This window comes from Cavia porcellus, unplaced genomic scaffold (genome assembly GCF_034190915.1).
Source record: "Cavia porcellus strain 051 isolate PalLab524CR breed Dunkin Hartley unplaced genomic scaffold, mCavPor4.1 scaffold_2, whole genome shotgun sequence".
Classification (NCBI taxonomy): domain Eukaryota; kingdom Metazoa; phylum Chordata; class Mammalia; order Rodentia; family Caviidae; genus Cavia; species Cavia porcellus.
The window spans coordinates 39,435,437-39,461,626 of record NW_026947485.1 but is presented as its reverse complement, the minus strand read 5'-3'; the positions used below and the strand labels follow the sequence as shown (position 1 = coordinate 39,461,626).

At 38.1% G+C, this 26,190-nt stretch overlaps 1 protein-coding gene across 2 annotated transcripts in view; it reads right to left on the bottom strand.

The window, feature by feature from the left end:
- The window catches only part of Tnpo3 (transportin 3), an 87,548-nt gene extending 61,631 nt beyond the window's left edge, over positions 1-25,917 (bottom strand). The window contains exons 1-2 of one of the 2 annotated variants that reach the window (XM_013158378.2): positions 25,448-25,917; positions 12,300-12,460 (exon numbers count right to left, since the gene is read on the bottom strand). Coding sequence is in view for 1 of the 2 variants with exons in the window: in XM_003475184.5 (XP_003475232.1) it covers positions 25,448-25,567 (120 nt within the window). In the remaining variant the exon portion in view is untranslated. The remainder of the gene's footprint in view (positions 1-12,299; positions 12,461-25,447) is intronic. The other variant, XM_003475184.5, reaches the window with a different exon arrangement.
- Between the last annotated feature and the right edge of the window lie 273 nt (positions 25,918-26,190).

The following is a 26,190-nucleotide window of genomic DNA, read 5'->3' as shown; positions in this document are numbered from 1 at the left end:
ACCAAAGCGTAACACAAGAAAATCTGAAAAGCTAATTACCTAATTCAGTCAACATTTCAAATTGTAGGCCCTACTCAACTAAAGTACTACCTAAAACCTGATTCATTAAAGAAGTCATGAGAGCTATCAATCGAATCAAGAGACACAATCTTGCTGTTAGTTACTTATAAGAGAATGAAATGATAAATATCATAGAAGTTTCTTGAAACTCACTATATAGCTTAAAGTCCCATTTATAGGGTTGGATATTTCTATTTTTACACCTAATTTTAATTTTGCTCATTCTAAGAACAGAATTTAGAAACTATTTTAATGTATCTATAATTAGGCAAATATATTTCATATCAGTCTCAGTAGACCTACATTTTCAATTTTTAGCACCTAATAGTATTTTCTGATGTGTTTATATTTGGGGAATTGCTATACATGCCACTATAGTGTTTTTCACAAAATAACATATGAAAAAATAAAGAATAAAAACAAAGAACTTGGTCTCTAAATAGCTACTCATAATTATAAAAGGGAATCCTATTTTGAAAATAACTTTAGGAAAAAATCTTGAGGCTCACAATCACTGAATTAATGGTCGATAAATTTGAATCCAATTCTACACCAAACTGATTTTTCATGGGAGAATCCTAAAATAGACTGACAATAATAGACTAAAACTTTTTTTCAATCTCAATTCAGGAATAGAGCTAACTGTGAAGATCATATCATTTATCCTAGTCAACTTCTTATAAAGGTAGAGCACTTTGCAAATAATATTCTTCAAGATCTTTCCAAAGACAGATAAGCATCAAGATACAGAAATACAATACATACCAGCTTGTACAAATTCCTAAAGCTAACTGAAAACAAAGCCTCTTAATTTTACAACTACAGAATCCCTAACATGAAATTTAGCTTTCAATCTAATAATACGTTGGTACAAATAAACATGAAACATTAACTTCCTTCAAAAGATGGTATATCTGATTCTAAAAACAGGAATGGTTAAAAAAAAAAAAGATGGTATATCTTATTAATTTTTTGGTACTTCTTACCTCTAGAATTGTGTCTAAAAAATACTCAACATTGTAATTTATTTGAAAAGCCTCTAGAATTAATAAATTCATTAAGAAACAAAATAATAAATGAATTGATATGTCATTAATAACACCAATGTCTTCCCTAGATATATTTTTCCCAGTCACAAAATTTTTGTCTATTATTATTAACTAATAACCCAAGTACACCTATGATTTATGATATCTATGACCTATGTATGATATCTTTATTTTTGCCGAGTGGTGGCATATGCCTGTAATCCCAGTATGGGGGAGTCTGAGGCAGGAGGATCACCAGGAGTTCAAGGCCAACCTGGCCTACATATGCCGAGTTCAAGGCCAGCCTATATTACATAGTGAGACCTGTTTCAAAAAAAAAGAACAAAATCTTTATTTTGTTCAAAGTGATTTTAAAAAAAAAAAAATAAACAGATATACAAAGTTTTAGAACTTCTACAAATACCCTCAGAAACACACAAAGCAATTCACAAAACCAAAACACTAATGGACATTTTAAAAACTAAGTCAGTTGGGGATGTAGCTCAGCAGCACAGTGCCCACCTGGCAAGTACAAGGTTCTGAGTTTGATTCCCAGTATGACAAAAAACTCAAAACTAAGTCCTATCTACTTATCTCTAAGAACTCCAAAATGTAAGTGGGTGAGAATCAACCAGACCTCTGTGGCTTCAGACTAAAATGTCAATAGGTGATTCAAAAAAATACAAGGGGCCAGTGTGAGGACTGCAATTGAAAACACAGTTTCACCAAATCCAGTAACAGAGCCTATGTAAGGAGATTGAACACATTTTAGCCTCTAAAGACCTTAAAACTGAAGAGTCAGGAAAGTGATCCAAACTAAGGAGACAGCTATGACTAAACAGAAACTAAATTACATAATTCTAAGCAAATTCAAAATTATGCAAGTATAATAAATGAAGTATAAGTATAATAGAATAAGTATAATAGATGAAGAAAGAAGATAACGCTAGAAAATTATAGAAATCAAACCACTGTATTTAAAACTACTACTTGAAAATATCTTAAAAAAAAATACCTATGAAGTTGGAAGTACTAGCCAGGCATAGTGGCTCACGCCTGTCATCCCAGCACTCAGGAGGCTGAGGTGGGAGGATCATTGCAAATTCGAGACCAGCCTGGGCTACAAAGTGAGCTGAAGGCCAGCCTGAACTGCATAGCGAGATCCTGTCTCAAAAAAGGCAAAAAAAAAAAAAAGTTGGAAATATTATCCTTACCCAAGTCTTCCAAAAGTTCAAGAAAACTGATTTTATGAAAAATAAGCAACAAGTAGGTCAAAAAAATAAACTGAAAAGGTGGCCTACTATTTTCAAATGAGCTAAACAAAACTGAGAAAATGATATGTGACTCAACATACCTGATGTCTTAAAAAAAATGAAAAACTGGTTTGTTTTGGCTTGATTTTTTTTTTTTTTCTTTTTGAGAAAGGGTCTTGCTATGCAGTTCAGGCTGGCCTTGAGCTCACTTTGTAGCCCAGGCTGGTCTCGAACTGGCAACAATTCCCTTGCCTTGGCCTCCAAGTGACTTTGCAACATTTCATGATAGAAGAAAATGAAATAACAGGCTAAAGATACTGAGAAAAAATATGTAATAAGGATTTTATTCAGTCAAACTAATTTTCAATTACAAAAGCTACAAATTTTTACCTGCAAGAATTCAAGCCAGGGATGGTGGCCCTGCCTATAGTACCAACACTCGGAGGGCTTAGGCAAGAGGATCATAAGTTAAAGAGCAGTCTGAATTACACAGAGAGTCCCTGTCTCAAAAAAGTAAAAAAAAGAATCCACATTATTATTCCTAAGATCCCTTCCTAAACAATCTTAAAACAAAATAAAGAGAGCTTCAGATAGAGTGACTAGAGAAAAGAGATAACAGCATAAAGATTAATGGTGAATGCTAAATATGCAGTTTACAAGGACAAGTTAAATTAAAGAAATAAGATTATTAATGCTTCAGCCAGGTTTTTAAGTTGGTGGCTCAAGAGCTTGCCTGGTAAGCACAAGGTCATGAGTTTGATCCTTGGTACCAAAAAAAAAGAATTGTTAATGACTGCACATTCTGAGTGCAATGCAACCATTAAAGAATGAGGGGGAAAAGGCAATAGTATAAGGGTTGGGGGTTTAGCTCAGCGGTGTGTAGCACCTACCTGGCAAGTGCAAGATCGTGAGTTCAATTCCTGGCACCAAAAAAAAAAGCACTAGTGTATACAAAATACACTGTTTTCAGTACATATATTGATGATGGAAATAATAGTACTATTAGTCTGAGGCTACTTAGTGCTAACATGGGATAAAGCAACTAAATAATTACGGTAGACACTAACTCTACCAACTTCTGCATCCGCAAGACTCTGTATCTTATAATGGAAGGAAAAGCATAATATAGAAGGGTTACAAACAAAAACCTTGTAGTGCTGAATTTGAATAAAAATATCTATATAGGGCAGAGGCTGAGTTTAATGACACAGCATGTACTTACCATACATGAGGCCCTAGGTTAAATTCTAACAGGGAAGGAGAGAGACAGAGGGTGGGCAGACATATATAAATTCATGAGATAATTTATCTGTAAATATTCTCTTATACCTATTACTCATATACATACTTATTCACATACATATATATATACACATCCACATGTACACGGTGATACATATAATTTACAATTATGTATCTATGTATTTATATGTATATGTAGATATAAACATATAACTTCCTAGTTCTATTACCCACTGCAAGTCCTAAGCACACAATCCTACCAATCACAATCTGCTTTCCTAGTGCCTACCTTGCAGTTTTTCAATTTAACTTCCCACTGAGAGATACAATGCCCCTTGAAACAGCAGAGTCAAGGTCTGAAGAAGGCAACATACAAGGGAACAATCAAACATTTATTTTGGTTTTCCTATGTAAACTATACCACTAGGTAACCCAATAGGAGATGGGGGAAAAGATCTCTTTATAATAAAGAAGTATTCTAAAAATAGGTTTAAAAACATTAAAAACAGTATAGTACCACTATTCTGTAACCCACGAACAACACATTGAAGCATTGATCCCACCACCAAAAACAAAAACAAAAAAACCCAAATGGGGTAAAGATAATTACAAATTTAATGCTATTTCTACACTGAAGGATAAAATCTATTTCGTTTCTCTTTAATTTAGACTGACATTAGGTAACCTGCATAATTGACAGAATCAGGCAGATATGACCTGGGATAGCTAACGTTAGGTCCCAAGACTGCCTTGGAATCCTCAGTATTACTGTACTCAGAAAGCCAACTACCATGGAAACAGCCAAGACTACCTGAGAGAATTGGAAAGGCCCAAGACTACAGGGAAAGCAAGAGAGGCCCAGTTGAGTCCAGCCTTTTCTAGTCACTCCTACCACAGAATGTAAAACACATGTATAAAGCCACTTAGAACCTCCAGGTCAGCCCTTTCGCGAAATGGATGCCTCATAATCATAATCCATTGAACCCTGCTTGAATTCTTGACCTATAAAGTTATGAGATACAACAAAATGGTTTTGGTTTTAAGTCACTAAGTTTTGGGGTAATTTGTTTCACAGTACAGTCAGTACTAGAGCAGGTATTCCGAACAACCAGATATTATGTGCCTTCTAATGAAAGCAATATCAAAATGACAAAGAGATCAACTCTGTATCCCATCAAGTCTTTGGATCCAGCTGCTAACCTGCAGGAAATACAATGGTCTTATCAGTGTCCTTTGGGGACTAAATCCAGGATCACTTTGGGACATCAAATCTGCAGATACTCAAGTCCCTTATATAAAATAGGATAATATTTCCATATAGACTACACATATGCTCCCATATACTTTTTAAAAATTAATTTATTTATATATTTACTTATTTTTGAGACAAGTTCGTACTATGTATCCCAGACTGGCCTCAAACTCTTGGCAATCCTCCTGCCTCAGACCCCCAGGGCTGGGATTACAGGTGTGCATCATCACACTCAACTCTTTCATATTTTTAAATCATCACTAGAGAATACTTAATAGAGTACAAATGCTTGTAAACAGTTACTATGCTGTTATTACTTAATGAATAATGGCAAGAAGAAGTCTGTAGATGTTCACCACAGACAGCATATTTTTCCAAAATATTTTCAATCTACAGTTGGTTAAATTCACAGATGTTAAACTCATGAATACAAAGGGAAAACTATAAATAGAACTACATCATGACTTTGCAATAAAAAAAAACCAGACTGAGGGCTGGGGGTTTAGCTCAGCAGTGTACGCGCCTGCTTGGCAAACTTGAGGTTGTGAGCTCGATCCCCGGCACCAAAAAAAGAAAGAAAGAAAGAAAGAAAGAAAGATCCAAAATCCAGACTGGGTAACTGTGCAGATTAAACTGTGGCCCAGTTCCTCCACGGATAATTTCCATGAAAGACACTCAAAAACCATATTCCAAGCCTGGCACGGTGGTACATGCTTGTAGTCCTAACTATTTAGCAGTACAAATGAAAGGATCACAAGCTCATACTCAACCTGGGCAATTTAGTAAAACTGTCTAGAAATAAAAATTTTAAAAAGGGATAGGGATGTCATTCAGTGGTAAAATACTTGCCTGGGATGCGAGAAGCCCTAGATATAATCCCCAGTACTGAAAAAAAAGTTCATTATGCAGCACTATGTTGAATTTTATGGAAAAACTTGCCGCCCAAAGTACCAACTAGATCTTCCTTAGTTCTACATTTTTTTACTTTAAAAAACTTTTTGCTTAAAGTAGTTTTCAAAAATAAAGAGAAGAACCATATACTGAAACAAAACAAAAACTATCCTTTTTTTTCCCCATGAACTCGTGCTTGCCAGGTAGGTGGCTTGTGGGGCTGAGCTAAATTTATTTTTTAAGCACCTTTAATGATGCTTGATTTTGTTGTTGCTGTTTTGTTTTTTGTTTTTTGGTGCTGTGGGTTAAATCCGGGGCCTCAGGCATGCCAGACACGGTCACTTTCTACTACTGAATTAAATTACCCAGCCTTTGAAAAAAAAATTTTTTTTTTAATGACAGGGTCTCAACTATATACTTCAGATTGATCTTGAACTCTTGGCAAGCCTCTCATCTCAGCCTCTGGGATGCTGGGATTACCGGTATGCCCTACCATGCCCACTTTGAATTTTTTTTTAAATGGAAAGGCGTGGTGGGGTATGCCTGCAATCTCAGTACTCGGGAGGATGAGACAGGAGGATGTGAATTTAAAGCCAGCCTGCGCTACATAGCCAAACCCTGTCTCAAACTGCCCTCCCCCCAAAATATATATATGGAAAGATCTCTATGATACACAACTTTTTTTAAAAAATGCACCTTGCACATCTTTTGGTAGGATACTTGCCTTGCCCCCAAAGACTGTGTCACAGACTTTCAGGGTCCGCAGGGGTTTCCAGTGGCGATGAGAGCATAGCACCCTACCCCAACTATTACTGCTTCTACCAGGTTCCACTTCCAACAACAATTCCTGAAAAAGTGCTATGGATAGGCCATCACTCACCAACACGGGGCACAGGAGGGGCAAGCTTCCTTGTTGGGTAGTCCACTTTCTCCTTTGTGGCCATGGTACTCAAGTTCCCAGTGCAATGGAATTCTTCTAGGCTTCTATCCATAGTCTGACTTAAGAAGAAGCCAGGAGAAAGCAGCCCAGCAGCAAGATCAGCAAAGCCAACGTTATACCACATCTTGACCGGAGTGGCCACCACCAGTCCCAGGCTTCTGGATGCACAAGCTGACAGATTCTTAACTAGCCTTTCCTGTTTCTTCCTCAACAAGTAGACTATAGACAGAGTGAAGCAAGCTGAGGAACAACTGCCTTCCTTCATATCAAAGCAATAAGCACCAAAATGGAAGTCTAAGCCAAGCTTGGTGGGCACACTCCTTTACCCTCAGCACTGGAGGGACTGAGGCAGAAGGATCTCAAAGTGCAGGGACAGCCTGAGCAAATTGGTAAGACCCTGTGTCAAAAATAAATAAATAAATAAATAAATTTTAAAAGGACTGGAGATGTAGTTCAGCAGTAAGTGACCCTGGGTTCAATGTCCAGTACTGAAGAAAAATAAGTCAAGGGTCTCACTCTTCTTTTTACTATCCAAGATACATGAATTGGCCAGATACGCCATAACAATGTCTTACGCCATAGAGAAAATAAACACCAGTTAGCAAAGCAAAAATTTAAAAATGATGCAGATTCTTTTGGTTGGTCTTTTTAAGAGTTTTCAGAAAAGGTAGTTAAAGGTTTAGTTTTTTGATACCCGCAATTGACCTCACAACCTCACACTTGCCAGACAGGCATTGTGCCACTGAGCTATATCCCCGGCCGATGTACTGAAGCTTTTTAAGAACACATAGCAGTTAGATCTGTGTCACAGCACTTATTCAAGTTTCAATTTGACTGCAACAAATTATCTGATATTGTGCCAATTCTCCAGCCAAAAGCGACCAAAAAGATTAAGCATCAAAAAACATCCTTTTCAAGACACTAGAACAGGTCAACAGGAGGCCACAGGATCCCACAGAGAAGGGACCAGAAAAGCAAAGAGATCTGCCCTGCCACCGACTCCCCTCTTCATCTCAAGGTTATCTGCCACTTTGAAAATGCAAAACTAGAGGCTGAAAAGTTGAAGAGCTTTGAGATGTCTCAACAGATTAGGGACTCTTTTCAGAAAACCGGAATCTTGAATTGAAAACCAGAATTCAGCTAAATGAATTCACCTGTAATCAAGGCCCCAGAAGTGAGATGAGATGTCAAAAAAAGAAGGGACAGAGGGAGGGAAAAGAAAGAAAAGAGAGGGAGAGAAAAGAAGAGAAAGAGAAAGAAAAAAAACAAACTGGAATTAAGACTGCCAACAAATCTACAAATACTCCAAACTTTCAGTTTGGATGTAATGAAAGAAACAAGAAATAAAAATGCTCCTCAACTTATAATGGCACTATGTCCAGATAAACCCAACGTTAAGCTGAAAATATCACAGGCTAAAAATACATTTTGTACACCTAAGGCACAAATACCGTTCTAAGCCTTATATAATCATACTCCAAATACTTACATCAGACTACAGTTAGATGAAAATCACCTAACACAAAGCTAATGCAAAGGACTGAACCCAGGAGCGTTCCCACTAAGCTATACCCCACCCGCAGCCCTTTTTGTTTTCTATTTTGAGATAAGACCTTACTAAGTCATAAAGTTACCAGTCTGTGCTCAAACTACCAATCCTCCTGCCTCAGTCCCACAGAGTATTACCACACCAGACTCCACAAAGCCCTCCAGCTCAGGTCTTCTTGAGACAGGGTCTCACTCTGTAGTTTTGGCTGGCCTTGAACTCACTAACCCAGGCTGTTCTCAAACTCACATCGATCCTCCCGTCTTAGCCTCCCAAGTGCTGGGATTAACAATTTTATAATAAAGAGGCAAAAATCTCAGGTAATTAATTGACTACTGCACTACAGAAGTTGCATGGCATGCTTCTGCACAAAGGTAAGGTCAACAAATTAGAGATCAAACAGGATTATCTATATAGCCAGTCCTCAAAAACACTGAAACCTCCAGGATACACTATGGTAGGTCACCAAGTAAGTCTTAATAAATTTAAATACCCTGAAATCACACTGATCATCTTTTCTAATTACAATTAAATGAAAACTAGAAATAAACAGAAGAAAAACAAAAAAATTCAAAAATTAGGGCCAGGGATTTAGTTCAGCACATAAGCACCTGCCATGTAAGCTCACAGTTGTGAGTTTGATCCCTGGGGTCAAAAAAAAAAAAAAAAAAAAAAAAAACCCAAAATCAAAAATTTGTGGAAATAGGGGCTGGGGATTTAGCTCAGCGGCATAAGTTCCTGCCTTGCAAGCAGGCAGTCATGAGTTCGATCACCGGTACCGAGAAAAAAAAAAAAAATTGTGGAAATTAAATAACAATTTTTCAACAACCAACAAGTCAAAGAATTAAAAATCGGAACATATTTTGAGACAAATGAAAACAGATCTAATAAAACCTATGAGATACATCAAAGTGCTAACAAGGAAATTTATAGCTATAAGCACATCTTAAAAAGAAAAAATATATCAAATCAACAATCTAACATTTTACAGAAGTAAAAAAAAAAAAGAAACAAGTAAAATCAAAGCTAACAGAAAGAAAAAAAGATAAGATTGATAGATAGATTGATTTTGACCAAAAGGCAGGCATGGTAGAAAACACCCGTAATCTCAGCACTTGGGAAGCTCAGGAAGAAGGATCACCACAAATTCAAGTCCCCCTGAACTACATAGTGAGTTCAAGGCCAGCCTAAATTACTTAGCCAGACTCTGTGTCTAAATAAATAAGTACATAATTAAATCAGTCTGTCAGTCAGTCAGTCTAGAGCAACAAAACTGTTCCTGCCTCTCACCAAACAAACAAAATATACTAAACACATCAAATTCAAACTGCTAAAAACTAAAAATAAGGAGAAAATAAGGGAAAAAAAGGAAACACTAAACAGAAGACTTCTTGCCAGAAATCAGGATGCCAGAGGCCAAGTAAAGCACATCTCAGTGGTAAAGTACGAGACCTTGGGTTCAATCACCAGTACTGGGAAGGAAAAAAAAAAATGTCAAGATTTCTATACCAAATGAGATTATTTTTCTAACATGAAGGCACTCAAGGAAATAAACAATTCAAATAAACCAAGTATGGTGGCACATGCCTATAATCCCAGCACTTGAGAGGTGGAGGCAGGAAGATCTCTATAAGTTCAAGGCCAGCCTCAAATATATAGTAAGATCCTGTCCCAAAAAAAAAAAAAAGTTTAACTGTATTTGTGTGAATTTCTTTCTTTCTTTTACTGGGAAGTAAACTCAATACCTTGCACTTGCCGGATAGTTGCTATCTGTGTGAATTTCTTTCTTTCTTTTTTTTTTTTTCAATTGGTACCAGGGATCAAACTCACGACTGCCTGCTTGCATGGCAGGTGCTTATGCCACTGAACTAAATCCCCAGTCCCTATTTGTGTGAATTTCAATAAAAAAATTTTTAAATAGGCAAAAGTAATCTATCTATGACGATATAAGTCAGAATAGTGGTTGTTGGGGAGACAGGTAATGATTTACTAGGCAGAGGCATTCAGAAACCTGTTAAAGAATAATTTAATGTTCTCTGTCTTGAGGCTATTAGTGATTAGTCAACTGTACATATAAGTTAAGAAAACTGAGTTATACACTAAAGGTTGTGTACTTTACTACAGTATATGGAAGCTATCTTTTTGATGAAGTTAAAAAGCACATTTTCTTTTAGCAGAAAATTGAGACCTGAGTCACAACTTCTAGTTGTCTAACAGTTCTCATGTTGATGGCTATAAACTATAGAAGCCTCAGAATTCTCAGTCTAGTTTTTAAGTTTGCTAATATGGGGGCTGGAGACATAGCTCAGTAGTACAGCATTTGCCCAACATGCGCAAGGAAGGCCCTAGGTTCAATCTTTAATAATATCACATGCAATTAAAAAAAGTTAAACACAGAATGACAATTATTCTGACTTTATAGTACAAATTAAGATTTTAATTGTTCCATACCTACATAATTTAACATAACTAGTTTATGGTCATGCAAGATAAAATAAACATCTCTATTAGGAATAAATGAGTCCTTTTAACTTTAATAAATGAATCATTTGCAGCTCAACTGTGATACTCCGTGCTTAATAACTTGTTTACATTTTCTAAGCAATTATAAGTTCTCTTCAAAAGTTAAAATAATAACAACAAAACCAAACATAACTTAATTGTCTTTGAGCCTCCCAAAGTGCCCAGGTAGTGCAAATCCTTTGGTCAAACAGGCACTTTATAAAGTACATACAAACTGCTAAATATGAAGCAAAATAAAATACCAACATCTTTTATCTCTGTAACACTTTGTTCTCCCAAACATAAAGTCCATCCTTTTACTAGGTATATAAGCTATTACATTGGGGATGCCTTTCAGAATGTGTAGAAAAATGTGTAGGAAAAAAAGCTAACAAAGAATAAGTAAATCAGGTCTTTACAAATAAAGAACAACACACACACAAAAAAAAAACAAATAAAGAACACAAAAGCTCTGCAAAGATGAGAATTTTGGGGTTGTCTTTTATAAATCTGCACCGGCCTTGCCAAAACAGAACTTTTGTTTTAGTGATGAGAAGCTCAATGCTTTTCCTAGCTATCACTAGAAGACGTAAAAATTTCAGTGATGAAAAACTGGGGAGTATAGTTCTGTATTACTTGTACCCTTACACCGCTTTGTTTTGTTTTTTCTTTTTCCTTTTAAATTAAAAAAAAAAAAATGGGGAAAGCTTCTCATGTGGAATAAGCTATCCATTTCTAATATTTCTGAAATAGGAAAACAGTGTTTAGACCAAGCAACTAAGTCAAGTACAAAATTTGTATCTTCTAATGATGATTATCTTATCTAGTTGATGGGGTGTTTAAACTAAAATGTAGAGGACAGCTGGGCATGGTGGCGCGCACGCCTAAACCCCAGCACTCTCCAGCACTCGGGATCTCTGCAAGTTCAAGGCCAGTTTGGACTACAAAATGAGTTCAAGAACAACCTAAACTGCATAGTGAAACTCTATCTCAAAAAGACAAAAAAAAAAGGTGGAAGACAGCTATGTGTACCATATTTCCTTGGACAATTCTGCAGGGAGTTGGGCCTCATAAAAATCCCTAAATTACTCTTGTACCAAATAGATACAAACAGGGAAAAATATTTCCTAGTTTCAAGCATTCTTTTTGATCTTAAAGTTGCCTCATTTGCTGGTCAAATGTGACTTTCCCATCAAATATTTGTCATTTGGAATAAAAACTAACTAGAAGAGTGACCTCTACAGAAACCAGGCAAATTAGTATCAAAAGCTGCTAAGTAAACTGTTAATATGAAAAATTTACTCGTGATGATTCTGAAATACTAAATATCAAGACATCATAATTTATCATTTTATTTTTTATTTTGAATTCTAGGAGAACTCAAGAGTTGTTGACATCCAAAAAGACACAAATCATCTTGTTCTGGTCACTGAATCAAAGAAAATGCAACCAAACCCTGCCACTTTTGATACAACAATACACTGCTCATGGTTCTTCCTTCTATTCTGCTATGCTACAAAAAGGAAGAGAAGAGATAAAAAGGAAGGAAAAGAGATTCTGTACAAGGAGAGAATAAAGCACTTACACTTCATAGGACTTTCTAGCCACAGATGCCAGGTGCTACCCACTGAAATCCAGGCTTGGACTAAGCTCCACATTTCTGAAAGGACCATCTCAACCGAAGCCTGGGGCTCAGAGTCAGCAGGAGGAAGCTGCAGCTCCCACTAGCAGCACATTTCAAAGAGACTGCAACAAGAGAACATTTTCCATTTAAGCATCTAATTCCAATCTTCCATTTCACAAAGCAGTAGCAGAACAGGCCTTTATATCAGTCTTTTCAAAAGATACTTCAATGACTATGTGATGAATATGGAGCAAGCTATGGCCCAGCAAACCTTTCACTAACATGCTCTAAGCCCTTCATTGTACTTCACAGCAGATCTGAAAACTACTTTCCCCTTTTCTTCGTAAATGGTGCATTACTGCTCCAGAACTCACTGCTCCACCAACATTTCTAAAACTGCCAAATCAGCCCAAATCACTGAACAGGCCTCAACAATGAAAGCACACACCCAGATAGGAGCTAAAAGAGTCATTAGCTGCCAAGAACTAGAAGCAGATTAGGGTTACCAGTTAGTTAATGCTATACAGAAAGATTTAAATTAAGCAGAATTACTTAAATACTTCATTCCAAGAGCTCTGACAAACAGAAAATGAAGTAGTAGAAATACAGATAACTCAAAAATGAGTCCTAAAAGATAACATGTCAGGTTGCTGAATTTCTTAAAGCATTGGCAATCAGTCGGTGACATACACGTTAAATAAAGATTTCCTCAGATTCACAGCATATTAAGGGGAGGATATAAGAACGAGGAAACTACATCAGAACACAGAATAAGAACAACTGTTAAAAAGAAAACTATACATACATGCCTGGCAACAATGTGGTATAGAGCCAGAAAATCTGACTTTTGCAAAGAAAAAGGTCATTTTCATGAAACAAGTAAAGAAAGAGGAAGGGAGTGGGGACCCTTATTTGCACACCCACCATCCACAGTAAGCTTTCAGCCCTCCCCTTCATGAACACAGGCCTGCAGCTACGGTATAAGGAGTACTCCCTCCAGTATACTGACTCCACTGTGTTGCAGCACAGGCCCTGTTAAAATAAAGATTCACTTTGGTGTTCCTGTGAAAGACAGAAAAAGGAAAAGAGAGTCTAATTTAGAAAATTAACCTTTTCTTTTTTACCTTTTCCTTTCTCCCCTCCCTCCCAAGGCTGAGGTTCAAACCTAGGGCCTTGAGCACTGAGCTATATCCCCAGCCCAGATCAACCATATTAAGTTTCTATGTCATCCTTTTATTATAAGAATTTTCCAATTTGAGACAAATCACTAGACTTGTCAAGAATTACTTGCTGGCAGGGGATTTAGCTCAGTGGCATGAGCGTCTGCCTGGCAGGTGTGAGTTCCTAAGTTCGATCCCCAGTACCAATTAAAAAAAAAGAATTACTTTCTAATGACTTCTTGGACAATGAAAGGGTAAAAATGGATTTCGATAAAAAAGAAAGAGAAGGGATAGTGGCTTTAAGGGATATTACTTAAGAAAAATACCTGAGCAGGGGGTATAGCTCTGCAGCTCAGTGCCTTGTGCCTAGCAAGCACAAGATTGTTAGTTCAGTTTCCAATTAAAAAAAAAAAACTATAAATAGACAGAAGATAACTATCACTGCCTAAAAATACTTTTCAATTTAACTCATTTTATAAAATATCCTGAAATACAGAAACCATGATGAAATGAAACTTGGTTAATATCTTCATCACAGCAGGTAAGTTAAAAACTTACACCTTCAAAAGCAACTGTAAAAGAAAAATAATCAAGGGCTAGGGATTTAGCTCAGAGGTGTAAGTACCTACCTGGCAAGCGCAAGATAGTAAATTCAATCCCTGATACCAACGAAAAAAAAAAAGAAAAGTAAAGAAAAATAATCATAAAACCCCCAGTGAACTCTCAGATCCCTAAAACACACTTGCATACATAAATACTAACTTACCTAGAAGCAAAAAAGCTCATGATAGTGGTAAATTCAGTGAATTTACATTTTCATAGCCATTTCCCTAATAACTGAAAGATTAATAAAAAAATATTTTTCTTATGGGGGGTCAGGAAGAGAGCTTTAGCTAAAAATCATTATTTAAATCATAGCCATTCGGGGATGGGGATTTAGCTCAGCGGCATAAGTGCCTGCCTTGCAAGCAGGAGGTCGTCAGTTTGATCCCTGGTACCGATAAAAAAGAAAAAAAAAAACAAAAAACAAAAAACCATAGCCATTCAGATTCCAAGAAAATAAACACTCTCAAACACTACATATCTGCCAAAGTCTACCACATGTCCTATGTTGATCTCAAAGGAAAGAATCAATAACACCAAATGACAACACTAGACACTGGTCTTCTTCACATTCTGGTGAAATCCCAGTGCCTCTAGGACAGGGATTTTCAATTTTTATCACACTGACCTCCTGTCAAATGAACTTGGCTCAACTTCGTATCTGTTAGTCACACATAAAATGGTACTGAAATATTGTGCCCAAATTTTTCGTAACAAATGTAAAGAATATCTATCCAAGTTAGAAGTTTGCAATCACCTATATAAGGTAAGTATTATATTAACCTCAAGAATAGTCCTAAAACAAGATAAATTTGGATTCATAAAATCAACTTTAGCTTGGCATGGTGGTACATGCCTATAATCCCAGCAGCACTCAGAAGGCTGAGGCAAAAGGATAGCCATGAGTTTGAGGCCAGCCTGGGCTACACAGCGAGTTCAAGGCCAGCCTGAACTGCATAGCATGAACCTTTCTTAAAAAGAAAAAAGAAAAAAAAAAAAATCAACTTCAGCTGGGCATGGTAGCAAAGGCCTATAACTGCAGCTACTTTGGAAGCTAAAGCAGGAGGATTTCATATTTGAAGCTATCTTGGGCAACACAAGACCTCCAACTCAAAAAGGAAAAAAAAATCATAAATGTAGCTAACTCATAAATTTAGTTGAACTAAAAACATGCATTCCTTAATAATTACTTCATTGTAGATTTTATTAATTACACTAGGCAGCCTTGCAAAGCAGAAAATGCCAAGCTGAAGTTGGGAATGTAGCTCATTGATTCGGAACTTACATAGAGTACAGGAAAGCCTGGATATGACCCTCAGCACAGGAAAAATAGAGGGAGAGGGAGGGAGGAGAAAGGGAAGAGGAAGAAAAGACACTAACCTGACTAAACATGGTAGTGCATAACCTGTAATGCCAATATTTGAAAGGTTGAGGCAGAGGATTACCATGAGTTTCAGGCCAGTTCAGTCTATACAGTGAATTAAAGGCCAACCTGGAGTACACCAGGAGACTTTGTCTACCTAATCAAATTTTACATTTTCAAACTTATAAAACTGTGAGATGGGGCTGGGGATTTAGCTCAGCAGCATAAGCACCTGCCTTGCAAGCAGGTGGTCGTGAGTTCGATCCCCGGTACCGGTAAAAACAAAAAACAAAACAAAAAACCCTGTGAGATGTCAAATTAAAATACTGTATAATATATAAAAGTGTTTTTTGAGATGGAGCCTTGCTATGTGTAGTTCAAATAGTCCTTGAATTCATTATGTAGCCCAGATTGGCTTCAAATTCATGGTGATCCTCCTGCTTCAGCCTTCCCAGTGCTGGGATTACAGAATAGTGCCATAGCTAGTAAAGTCTTTTTTAAACTGAGTATTTACATAGCATACATTTATCTTCAAGCCCAGTTCTAAATATATTCTCTTGCTTTAGAGCTAACTGTTTAAATGATAGCACATTACAGCTGAGACAGAAAATACAAGGAAAAGATGAATAGACAAAAACAAAATAACTGTTACAAGTTCAAGAAAAAAGAAGTAAAAACCATAATGTAAAATGAAGATATGAATAACTGCATGTATGTTCAAGTGTATACGATTGACAACCATATTACTAAGTTTTTGTTGGATAGTTGAACAGCAGGGGCTGGGGATTTAGCTCACCAGCATAAGCACCTGCCTTGCAAGCAGGCAGTCGTGAGTTCAATCCCCGGTACCGATAAAAATGAAAAAAAAAAAACAAAAACAAAAAAAAAAAAGAACACAGATAGTTGAACAGCAGAACTGTTTGCAGTCTTGCTGTTTGAATTCCCACTTTATATGTTCCACTTTTGTATCTTGAACAACTATTTGTAAAAGGACAGTATGTAAACATTAACTAGTGATTTCTTATGTTTATTTTTTTCTCTAAACATATGTATTATTTCTACCCATTTTGTTTTGCTTAGTCTTTCTTTAAATAAAATTTTAAAAAATAAAATAAAAATTAAAATTAAAAAACCATAATGTAAACTTTAAGAGAAACTCACAAAAAGGGAAAATACCCATTTCCTAATTCATTTTAGAGCTTCATTTTAGAAGCTCTACCAGAAGAGAAAAAATTAAGCCAGTACTTTAAAGAGGTCCTGCGTGCCAAAGTACAAAGTTATAGAGTATTAATTTCCAACAAAAGGGAAATAAGACTTCTTTCCGGGCTTGAGATGTATAACCATAGCACACTCTGGGCAGGTGGGGGGTGCATGCCGCTATCTCAGTGCTCTGGGAGGTAGGAGGATGGCAAGTGCAGGCCCAGCCTGGGGAACTTAACCACTTAGAGAGATCCTACCTCAAAATCAAAAGTAAAACTGGGGTAGAGGGGTAGCTCAGTGCAAAGGCCCTAGGTTCAATCCCTAATACCACAGAGGGTCCTCTCCACAAAAAAAACTCTCTAGTAATATTTTAAAGACTTTTTGTGTGTGTGTGTGTGTATCAGGAATCAAACTCATAACCTCATGCTTGCCAGGCAGGTTCTGTGCCACTGAGCTATATCCACAGCTCTAGTAATATTTTAAAACCTTGTACAAACTACAGAAATACAGGACAGGTAGCCATAATAAATCTCAACCACTTAAGAATTAAAACTATACCAGTTGTGGTGTGCACACCTGTAATCCTAGCACTTAGGAGGCTGAGGGCAGAAGGACTGCCATGAGTTTTTGAGGCCAGCCTGGGATACATAGTGAGTTCAAAGCAGGCTGAACTACATAGCAAGGCACTATCTCAAAAAGATATTTTTAAGTTTAATACAGCTTGAGGGTGGGGGTATACAGCTCAGTGGCACAGCACCTGCTTGGCAAGTGAGTGGTCCTGAGTTCGATTCCCAGTACCAAAAAAAGTTTAATAGATCTGTGAAAGATCTGTGAAATTTGGAATACAGTATGGCAGTTACAACAAAACCAAACAATTACTGTGTGATATAGCAACTCCACTTGCAAAAGAAATGAAAGCAAGAACTCCACATTTACAGTCATCAATGAATTAATGGAAAAACTAAATATAATCTACACATACAATGGAGTGTTGTTCAGCTTTAAAAAGGGAGAAAATTCTAGCTGGGTACAGTGGGACATGCCGGTAATTTCAGCACTTGGCAAGGTGATGCAGGAGGATCACAAGTTCAAGGTCAGCATGTACTACATAAGGACTCCCTGTCTCAAAAAATAAAGGAAGGAAATTCTAATATATACTATAACATAGATGAACGCTGAGGATATTATGCTAAGTAAGAAAAGCCTGTCAAAAAGGACAAATACCACATCATTCCACTTATAAGAGGTACTAGAGTAGTACTTAATACACCTGAGCCTGAGGCAGGAGGATCACAAGTTTGAAGCCAGCTTGGACTACACAGAGTAGTCCAAAAACTAAATAAACAACTACCAAACTTTCTACTTCTCCTACACATCAAACCAATCATAAATGCAATTATAGAAAGTTGAACTATTTGGAAGGCTTCTGGAAAAACTATTATAATTAGGAAATGCAGCAGTGACCTGTTAATTTTATTTAAGAGTAGGAAAATTTATTGGGGAAAAAGAATGGGAATTAAGAATGGCTCCTGAGCCGGGCGTGGTGGTGCACTCCTGTAATCCCAACTTGGGAGGCTGAGGCAGGCGGATCACTGCAGGTTCAAGACCAGCCTGGGCTACAAAGTGAGATGCAGGCCAGCCTGAATGGCACAGTGAGACCCTGTCTCAAAAAAAGACAAAAAAAAAAAAAAAAAAAAAGAATGGCTCCTGAGAGACAGGTGGGGTCCCAAATGGTTTGCCCCTGTTAGTTTTATAGCTAAGTCAAACCACGAACTGGCCCAATACCTGGTAAAGTAAGAAATAAAGGAATCCAAAGAAGGACTGCTATCAATTAAGACTACCATGCCAACAGAAATATCATCACAAACACTACACAGGCTTCAAATTCCAAAGACTAATAATGTTCTGTATCTCCACTGTCCAACTGTTGGAATATTGATAATGTGGATAAAGGCCTGGCCTTAATTTTAATTTTCATTTCATTTAATTAAAATTTAAATAGCCACACCTGCCACCACACTGAACACTATAGCTATATTAGTAAGCTCTGGGGTAAAGGCCTTTGTTTTGTTATTAACCTTTACACTCCCAATTTCTACCTACGTAAGACATAGTATTCCTATAGTCAATGAACTGACCAACAAAGTTGTAGAGAAGCCAGGTGTAATGGCACACTCCTGTAAGTCCAGCACGTGGGAGGCTGAGGCAGGAGGATCTTAAATCCAAGGCTTGCCTGGGCTGTAGAGCTATATCAAATGACAACAACAAAGTTGTAAAGAAACACTTTTTACTTTTTAGAAAGTTTTCTGTTCAAAAATTATAATGCCAGATGTGGTGGCAAACACAGCACTCAGGACGCTACAGCAGTAGGATCACTAGATTGCTGTGAGTTCTTTTACAGCCTGCGATACAAAAGCCAAATTCAAGGCCTGAACTACAAAGTGAAAACCTGTCTTAAAAAATAAAGTTATGTTTTAGGCAGGTGTGGTAACACATGCTTATAATCCCAGCACTTGGGGGTTGACCCACAATGATCTCTGTGAGTTGGAGGGCAACCTGAATTACACAGTGAGTTCAACACCAGCCTGAACTATATACAGAGACCTTGTTTCAAAAAAAAATAAGTCACCTGACTGGATAATCACAGCATAAACAGAAAAAAAAAAGTCAAATTAAATCTGGGCTGGGGATTTAGCTCAGCAGCGTAAGCACTTGCCTGCCTGGCAAGTGTAAGGTCGTGAGTTTGATCCTTGGCACCAAAAAATTAATTAATTAATTAATTAATTAAATCAGTAAGTTCAATTGCTAGAGAAAAAGCGAAAACCTTAGATAGTGGAACTAAAGAATCAACTAATTCCAAAAGGGACAGAACTAGGAAAGAAGTCAGAAGCTAGTATCTGTGACACGTCCTTTCTGGTACAATATTTAACAGGACCCAGCTCAGTACTATGTACCTATAGTGCCCACTTACTTGGGAGGCTGACAATGATTGTGAATTTGCAGCCCACTTAGGCAAACAGACCTTGCTTCAAGCAAAAACAGAAAAAATGAGAGAGAGAGAGAGAGAGACACACAAGAGCGGGGGGGGGGGGGGGATCTCGCCATACGATTATTAGTTACAAAGGGGAAATAAATTTGTAATAGAGAAACTTGAAAGCTATCACAGTAACCAAATGATCAAAGCTAATACCAACAATTTGGGGATGAGGGTGTAGCTCAGTGGTACAGTCCTTGGACAGCTCAGGTGTAATCACAAACACTACAGGGAAAAGGGAAGAAAAAAAAAGTAGTACTAAGTGGTGGAAGAGAAAAGAAGGAAACGTCCATGGACATGGAACAAATCATAGGTGACAATGCCAAGTGATTCTATCAAAGCATGATTTCATTTCATCTGATTTCTTTCTTTCTTCACACCTTTTTTTTAAACCTTTTGCACTTTTAGAGTGGACTACAAAACTTTTGAGATAATCTCTAATCCATAGATTTTCTCTAAAAGCACAATTTCAGAACTACCAAGCAGCAGCATAATCACTAGCAACTAGCCCTATCAAGCTCTTCATAGCTTTTTTTTTTTTTAAAGCAAGAGTCTCACTGTGTAGGCCAGGCTGTCTCAAGTTCACAGTCCTCCTGTCTCAGCCACCTGAATGCTGCTGGGATTACAGGCATGCACCATCATGCCTAGCCCTATCTACACTGTCTATGAAATTTTGGTTACTGAAAGTGGAAAAGAAAACTGCTAAGTCTTTAAGGCTAGCTACTCATTGATAAGAATCCTTTAGGATCTGCCTAAAAGTGATTTCTTTCTTTAGAACGCAATATTGATATCTGCCCATCACAGAACATAAGCATGGTTATAGGTTTCCAGGAAATTTGGTGAAAAGTTTAGAGTAATGAATAAGATTCTTCAGACAACAGCTATTTTATAGAAATATTAGCGAATAAGAAGATATACTAAGTCATAGCATGAGCTTAACTGTATCCAAATTACACCTCCATGCCAAGTCTACTGTCACCAGACTATTAAAATTACACTAAATGACTTCTAAGATTAGTACGGTGGAGAGTAAAATTAAATAAAGACAATAGTTTTCAAACCGTTGTTTCTGCATGTGCATGTTTGCATACGTGGTTTTTGTTCTTGTGTGTACCAAGAATCAAACCCAGTGCATGCCAAGCAGGGGTTCTATCATTGAGCTACTCTCATTCCCAGTCCCAAAATGTGTTTGTCTGCTTTCAGACAAGGTCTTGCAATAATACAAGTTGGCCCTGAACTCACAGCAATCCTCCTGGCTCAGCCTCCTGAGTACTGGGATTACAGGTGTGGACCACCTCATGCACATCCAAAATGAGCTTTTTTTTTTTTTTTTTTTTTTTTGGGTATTGGGGATCAAACTTACGACCTCGTGCTTCCCCGGCAAGTGCTTATGCGCTGAGCTACATTCCCAGGCCAACATGAGTCCTCTTAAAAGTGGTTTTGTAGCAAACCAGACAAATTCTATTCCTTACCAAAATGAATATTCTTGAAAGTAGTACCAAATAAATTCTGTTCCTTACCAGGAAGCATTAAAACACTATGCTTAGCCAAGAGCAGTAGCACATGCCTATAATCCGCTACTTAGAAAGCAAAGGCAGGAGTATCTCAAGTTGGAGGCCAGCCTGAGCAACTCAGTAAGACCTTATTTCAAAAAATAAAAATTAGGTGTGATGGTACATGCCTATAATCCCAGCCTTCAGGAATTGAGGTGGAAGGATTCTGAGTTAGAGGCCAGTTTGAATCACCTAGTGAGACCCTGGTTTCTGGAAACAAACACACACACACACCAAAAAGCTGCAGTGGTGCGTGCCTGTAATCTGAACCCTGGGAAGCTAAGGCTGGAGGAATCCAAGTTCAAACTGCCCCCAAGTAACCTAGCAAGACCCTGTCTCAACAAAACCCTGGTTCAATCCACATTACCCCACCAAAATACCATCATACACAGAGAAACCAAAAGATCAAGGTCCCGGGAATTCAAAAGATGAAACGCAGAGCACCTAGATCTGACAGGAAAAAAAGATAGCTGGATTCATCCATGCTACTGTTTTACCAAATCAGAGGGGAAGGCTTAGTGGTATACTTGATTAAATGACAAACAAACCAACAAGAGAGGAAAAAAGAGATAGTGCACTGAGGTTTACATGAATTCAACAACTAATACAAATGGCACCAGGTATGACATCACATACTTGTAATATCAGCACTTGGAAGGCTGAGGCAGGAGGATCAGCTAAAGTTTAAGGCCACCCTGAACTGTGTGAGACATGGTGAGACCTGTCTCAAAATGTGACACTCTTTCTCTAAAAACCTATATAAACCGGATGTGGTGGCCCATGCCCATAATCCTAGCACTTGGGAGGCTGAGGCAGGAAGACAACAGTGAGTTGAGTGCAGACTGGACTACATAGACAGTTTAGGGCCAGCCTGAACTACAAAGTGATACCCTGACTTAAAAAAAAAAAAGTTCAATGACACAGCACCTGCCTGGCAAGTGCGAGATCCTGACTTTAATTCCAGGTACCAATAAATAAGTAAAATTTTAAAATGTTTAAAACTAAATACATACAGGCAAGCAGAGAAATACTCCAGCAAACACACAAAGAGGCTTTTTACAGTACTGGGAGAGATTCTGGAAGAATTACTACACAGAAAACAAACAAGCATTTTTTTAAAGGGGAGGGGTACTAATAATAATCAGGAAAAAAAGTTGCCATGAAATTTTTAAGTGTTAAAAATAAAACTCTAAGTTTTCATAAAAATTAAAATTACATAAGATTTCAAAAAATAAAAACTTGACAAAATGGGGTTACTTAAAATTCCTGAGCCAGTAAAGTAGAAAAAAAGTGGACTGGGATCAAAGGAGACTGTCTTAAATAACTGGAGGATTAGTGATTTCACTGTGACAACTCTCTAGACTGTGACTGTGTGACCATGTAGTTTAAGAAAATGAAGAAATAAAAGAATCAAGAGGCAGCTGAGTGTGGTGGTACCTGCCTATAATTCCGGCACTTGAGAGGATGAGGCAGGAGGATCAAGAGGCCAGCCTGAACTACATAGTTGAGTTCAAGATCAGCCTGGAATACACAATAACACCCTGTTTCAGAAAAGAAAAAAAAAAAAGAATTGAGCCTGAAGTGTTAGCTGAATCATCAATTTAGATGAAGTTGTCCAACTATGGTATGTGACTGCCACGCATATTTTTCAGATCCACTTTTCTACTCCTCTCTACCAATGCCAGGCATATTTTTCAGATCCACTTTTCTACTCCTCTCTACCATCTTTTCTACTTCAGCAGGCTGACCTATATAAAAGTTATCAACAAGTTGTGTGTTTTCTGCCTTCTGATTGGGTTTCACTAATGGGGAATCCAGAAATTGGGAAAATAAATTCCCTCCACAGTTCCTCAAAGCTAACTGTGTCTCTTTATCCAAAAATTCCCATTCCTTTCAAAGCAGGCAAGTAACCATTCCCTCTACTACCCCTTTCCAGCCCAGGAATACTAAGTTTGGATACAAGTTACTAGACTATTTCTTGTGGTACCGTTATACCTACAGCTTTATATATAATACCTTTATAAAACAGACTCGTGAATTATCTTGCCAAATGTGTCATATGTTCCTGTTGAAACCCTATTAATAGTGATAATGATGATGTAGGTTATGAGAGAATGGATAGTAAGGAAGTAAAACTAACTGCTAACATACATTAAGCTCTATGTTAAAGAACTTTTCTAACCTTTTTGTAGATATTAACACATGTAATTATCACAATTACCCATAGCATAGATTTCTGCCTAGTTTGTTTCCAAATACTAACACCCAGCACAGTTAGGGGTTCTACTGATTTAAAATATAATAAGCACCCAGTACTTGGGAGGTTGAGGCAGGAGATCATTCAATGGCAAGTTTAAGACCAGCCTGAGCTACAAAGTGACCTCAAAGCCAGCCTGAACTGCACAGCGAGACCTTTTCTCAAAAAGACCAAAACAAAACCCACAAACAAACTATACAATAAGTTTAGTAAAGTTCATTTTAAATATTGTTTAGCATTTCATATATATCTATACATAGATACATACAAATGCACATAGAACACACACATATACACATACTTTTTTGTTTTCAGTACTGAAGCCTGGACCCAGGCCCTCTACACTGAGATGCATCCCCCAACCTTTATTTTTTTAACCTTGAGACAAGGTCTTGCTAAGTCCCTAAATTGCCCAGTTGGGACTTAAGTTTGCAATCCTCCTGCCTCAGGCTCACAATGCTGGGATTAGTCATGTGTCACAGTTTTCCTATTTATATGTCAGAAAGCAACACAAAGCTGGGTATGGTGGTATCCTTCCTATTTGTATTTTAGAAAACAACACGAAGCACATGAGAAGCTGAAGCAGAAAGATGGCAATGAGTTCAACACCAGCCTGGAATGCATAATAAAACCCTAACTCAAAAAAAAAAAAAAAAAAATCTGACATGAGAATCGGGGAATTGTAATTCCCAGATCATAGAAGCCAAACGCTAAATGAGACCATATGTGAACAACTTGCCTTAGCAACCTACAGTAGTCATTCCTTTGTCTTCCTCACAAGGTAATCAAAAAAATTGGGCCCTAATTTTTAAGTGTAATATTGAAAACTAAAGCTGCAAATTTTTAAATATTACGCATGGAGAGCTCATTTAATAGGGCAGAGCATCTTTAAATATCAGCTATGAGTTATACAGATAAAAAGTAAGGGGGTTAAACAGAAAAATATACATGTGAATATAAAACTCAAAAATCAAGGGAAATGTGAGGATCTAGTAGAGCACTGGATGGTCTTTCCTGAGACTCCGGACTTGATCGCCAGCATCGTTTAAAAAAAACAAGCTAAAGGCGAGTGTATTTATAAGGTAAATCTTACAGTTAGGACCCAAGTCGGCAAGATCACCTAGTACACACACAGAAATAAAGCACATAAAAGATAAGTGTAAAAACTTAGGGCAGAAAGTATAAAACCTATTAATCAAAGAATGAAAAAATACAATGTAACCGACAAACACTCCACTGGATGTTCTCAGTTACATGGAATAATAAAGGCAACTATGATTGCCCCCCCCCCAAAAAAAAAAACCTCGGGGAAACAAAACGAAGCAAAAATGAGCAACTCCCGTGACTTTCTCAAACCTGGGTTGGTTTTTGTTTTGTTCTGTTTTTTGCTATGTTGCAAAAATAAGAAGGCAATTCATAAGTCTATGAATTTAGAAATCTGAGAAGTTTCGCGAATAATGGACTCAAACAGGCGTAAAAATCTGAAAGAACAGCAAGGTGTGAGTAAGGGTACAACTGGATAGGAACTGCCAGGTCCAATACTTGGACACGAGAGAGACGCGGATAAGGCATCCTTAAGTGAAGGTGGAGAAACCCTGGGGTTGGATTTGGTTGAAGAAAGACAAAATAGAAAAAGCACGGCCTGAAGAAGCAATGGCAAGAGTGGAACTTAAAAGAGGGATCGAAGCCCACAAGGGAGAAGTACAGGACCTACAAATCAGCTTCTACGGGGTGGGGATAGGGCCAGTTCGCGACCGATCAGTAGCGAGTAGCTTCCGAAAAGAGGCAGAGGTATAGCTTCGCAGCCCCACCCCACCACAGCAACTCTTCCTCAAGAGAACCTCGCGAGGTCAGCCGGCCAGCCCAGGCGCTCCCCTCGAGGATAAGTCCCACTCCGCCCAGACCCCGCGGCAAAGAATGGTTTCTCCGGGCCCCTCACCGAACGCTGCAGCTCCCCAAGCCAAAATGAGGCGCGCTCCTTTCCGCTGGGATCTGGGTCATGGTAAAGCGCCTGGACTGCCTGATAAACGAGCTGCAATGTCGGCTTTGCTCCTTCCATGGTGGTGGCTGCAGTGGTGACAGCGACAGCTCTGATTCTTCTCCTTGGACTTCCTGGCTGTTCCGTCTTCGCACTTCCTCACTGTCTTGGCCACAGCCGCTCCCTGGCTGGCGCCATCTCCTCTTTGGCCGTTACCAGGGCAGAGGGGTTCCCCGTAGAATCTGCCCCCTCGGAAACAACGGATAGGTCGTATTCCGGTTCCTGGCTCTTTTTCACCAATCTTTCCACTAGAATCTAGCCTCCTGGGCCTGGATTGTGGTAGTGTCTTTCTCACTTGCTGATTTGAGCCCAACAGCCAATCGCCACATGACACAGACCACGCCGCTTACCTAAACCGCGTTTTAGCGGACCGGAAGCGGTAGCTCTGATCTCTTAGGCACACTTCCGCCTGGTGCACTACAAACTGCCTCCTTCCCGACACGCCTCTTCCTATCTTCCCTCCCCTCCCGGAAGTGACCCTACTGGGTTTGGAGCTTGTCCTAGTTTTTGTAGGTTTTTGTGTCCACGTTGAGTTTAAGACCAGCTTGTGACACTCAGCCGTGCCGTTCTTCTTTCCTTGGCAATAGGTCCGAGGTCTTTTCTCCCCCTTCTGCCTTTCCCATCCCTCTCTAAAAAATCTCTTG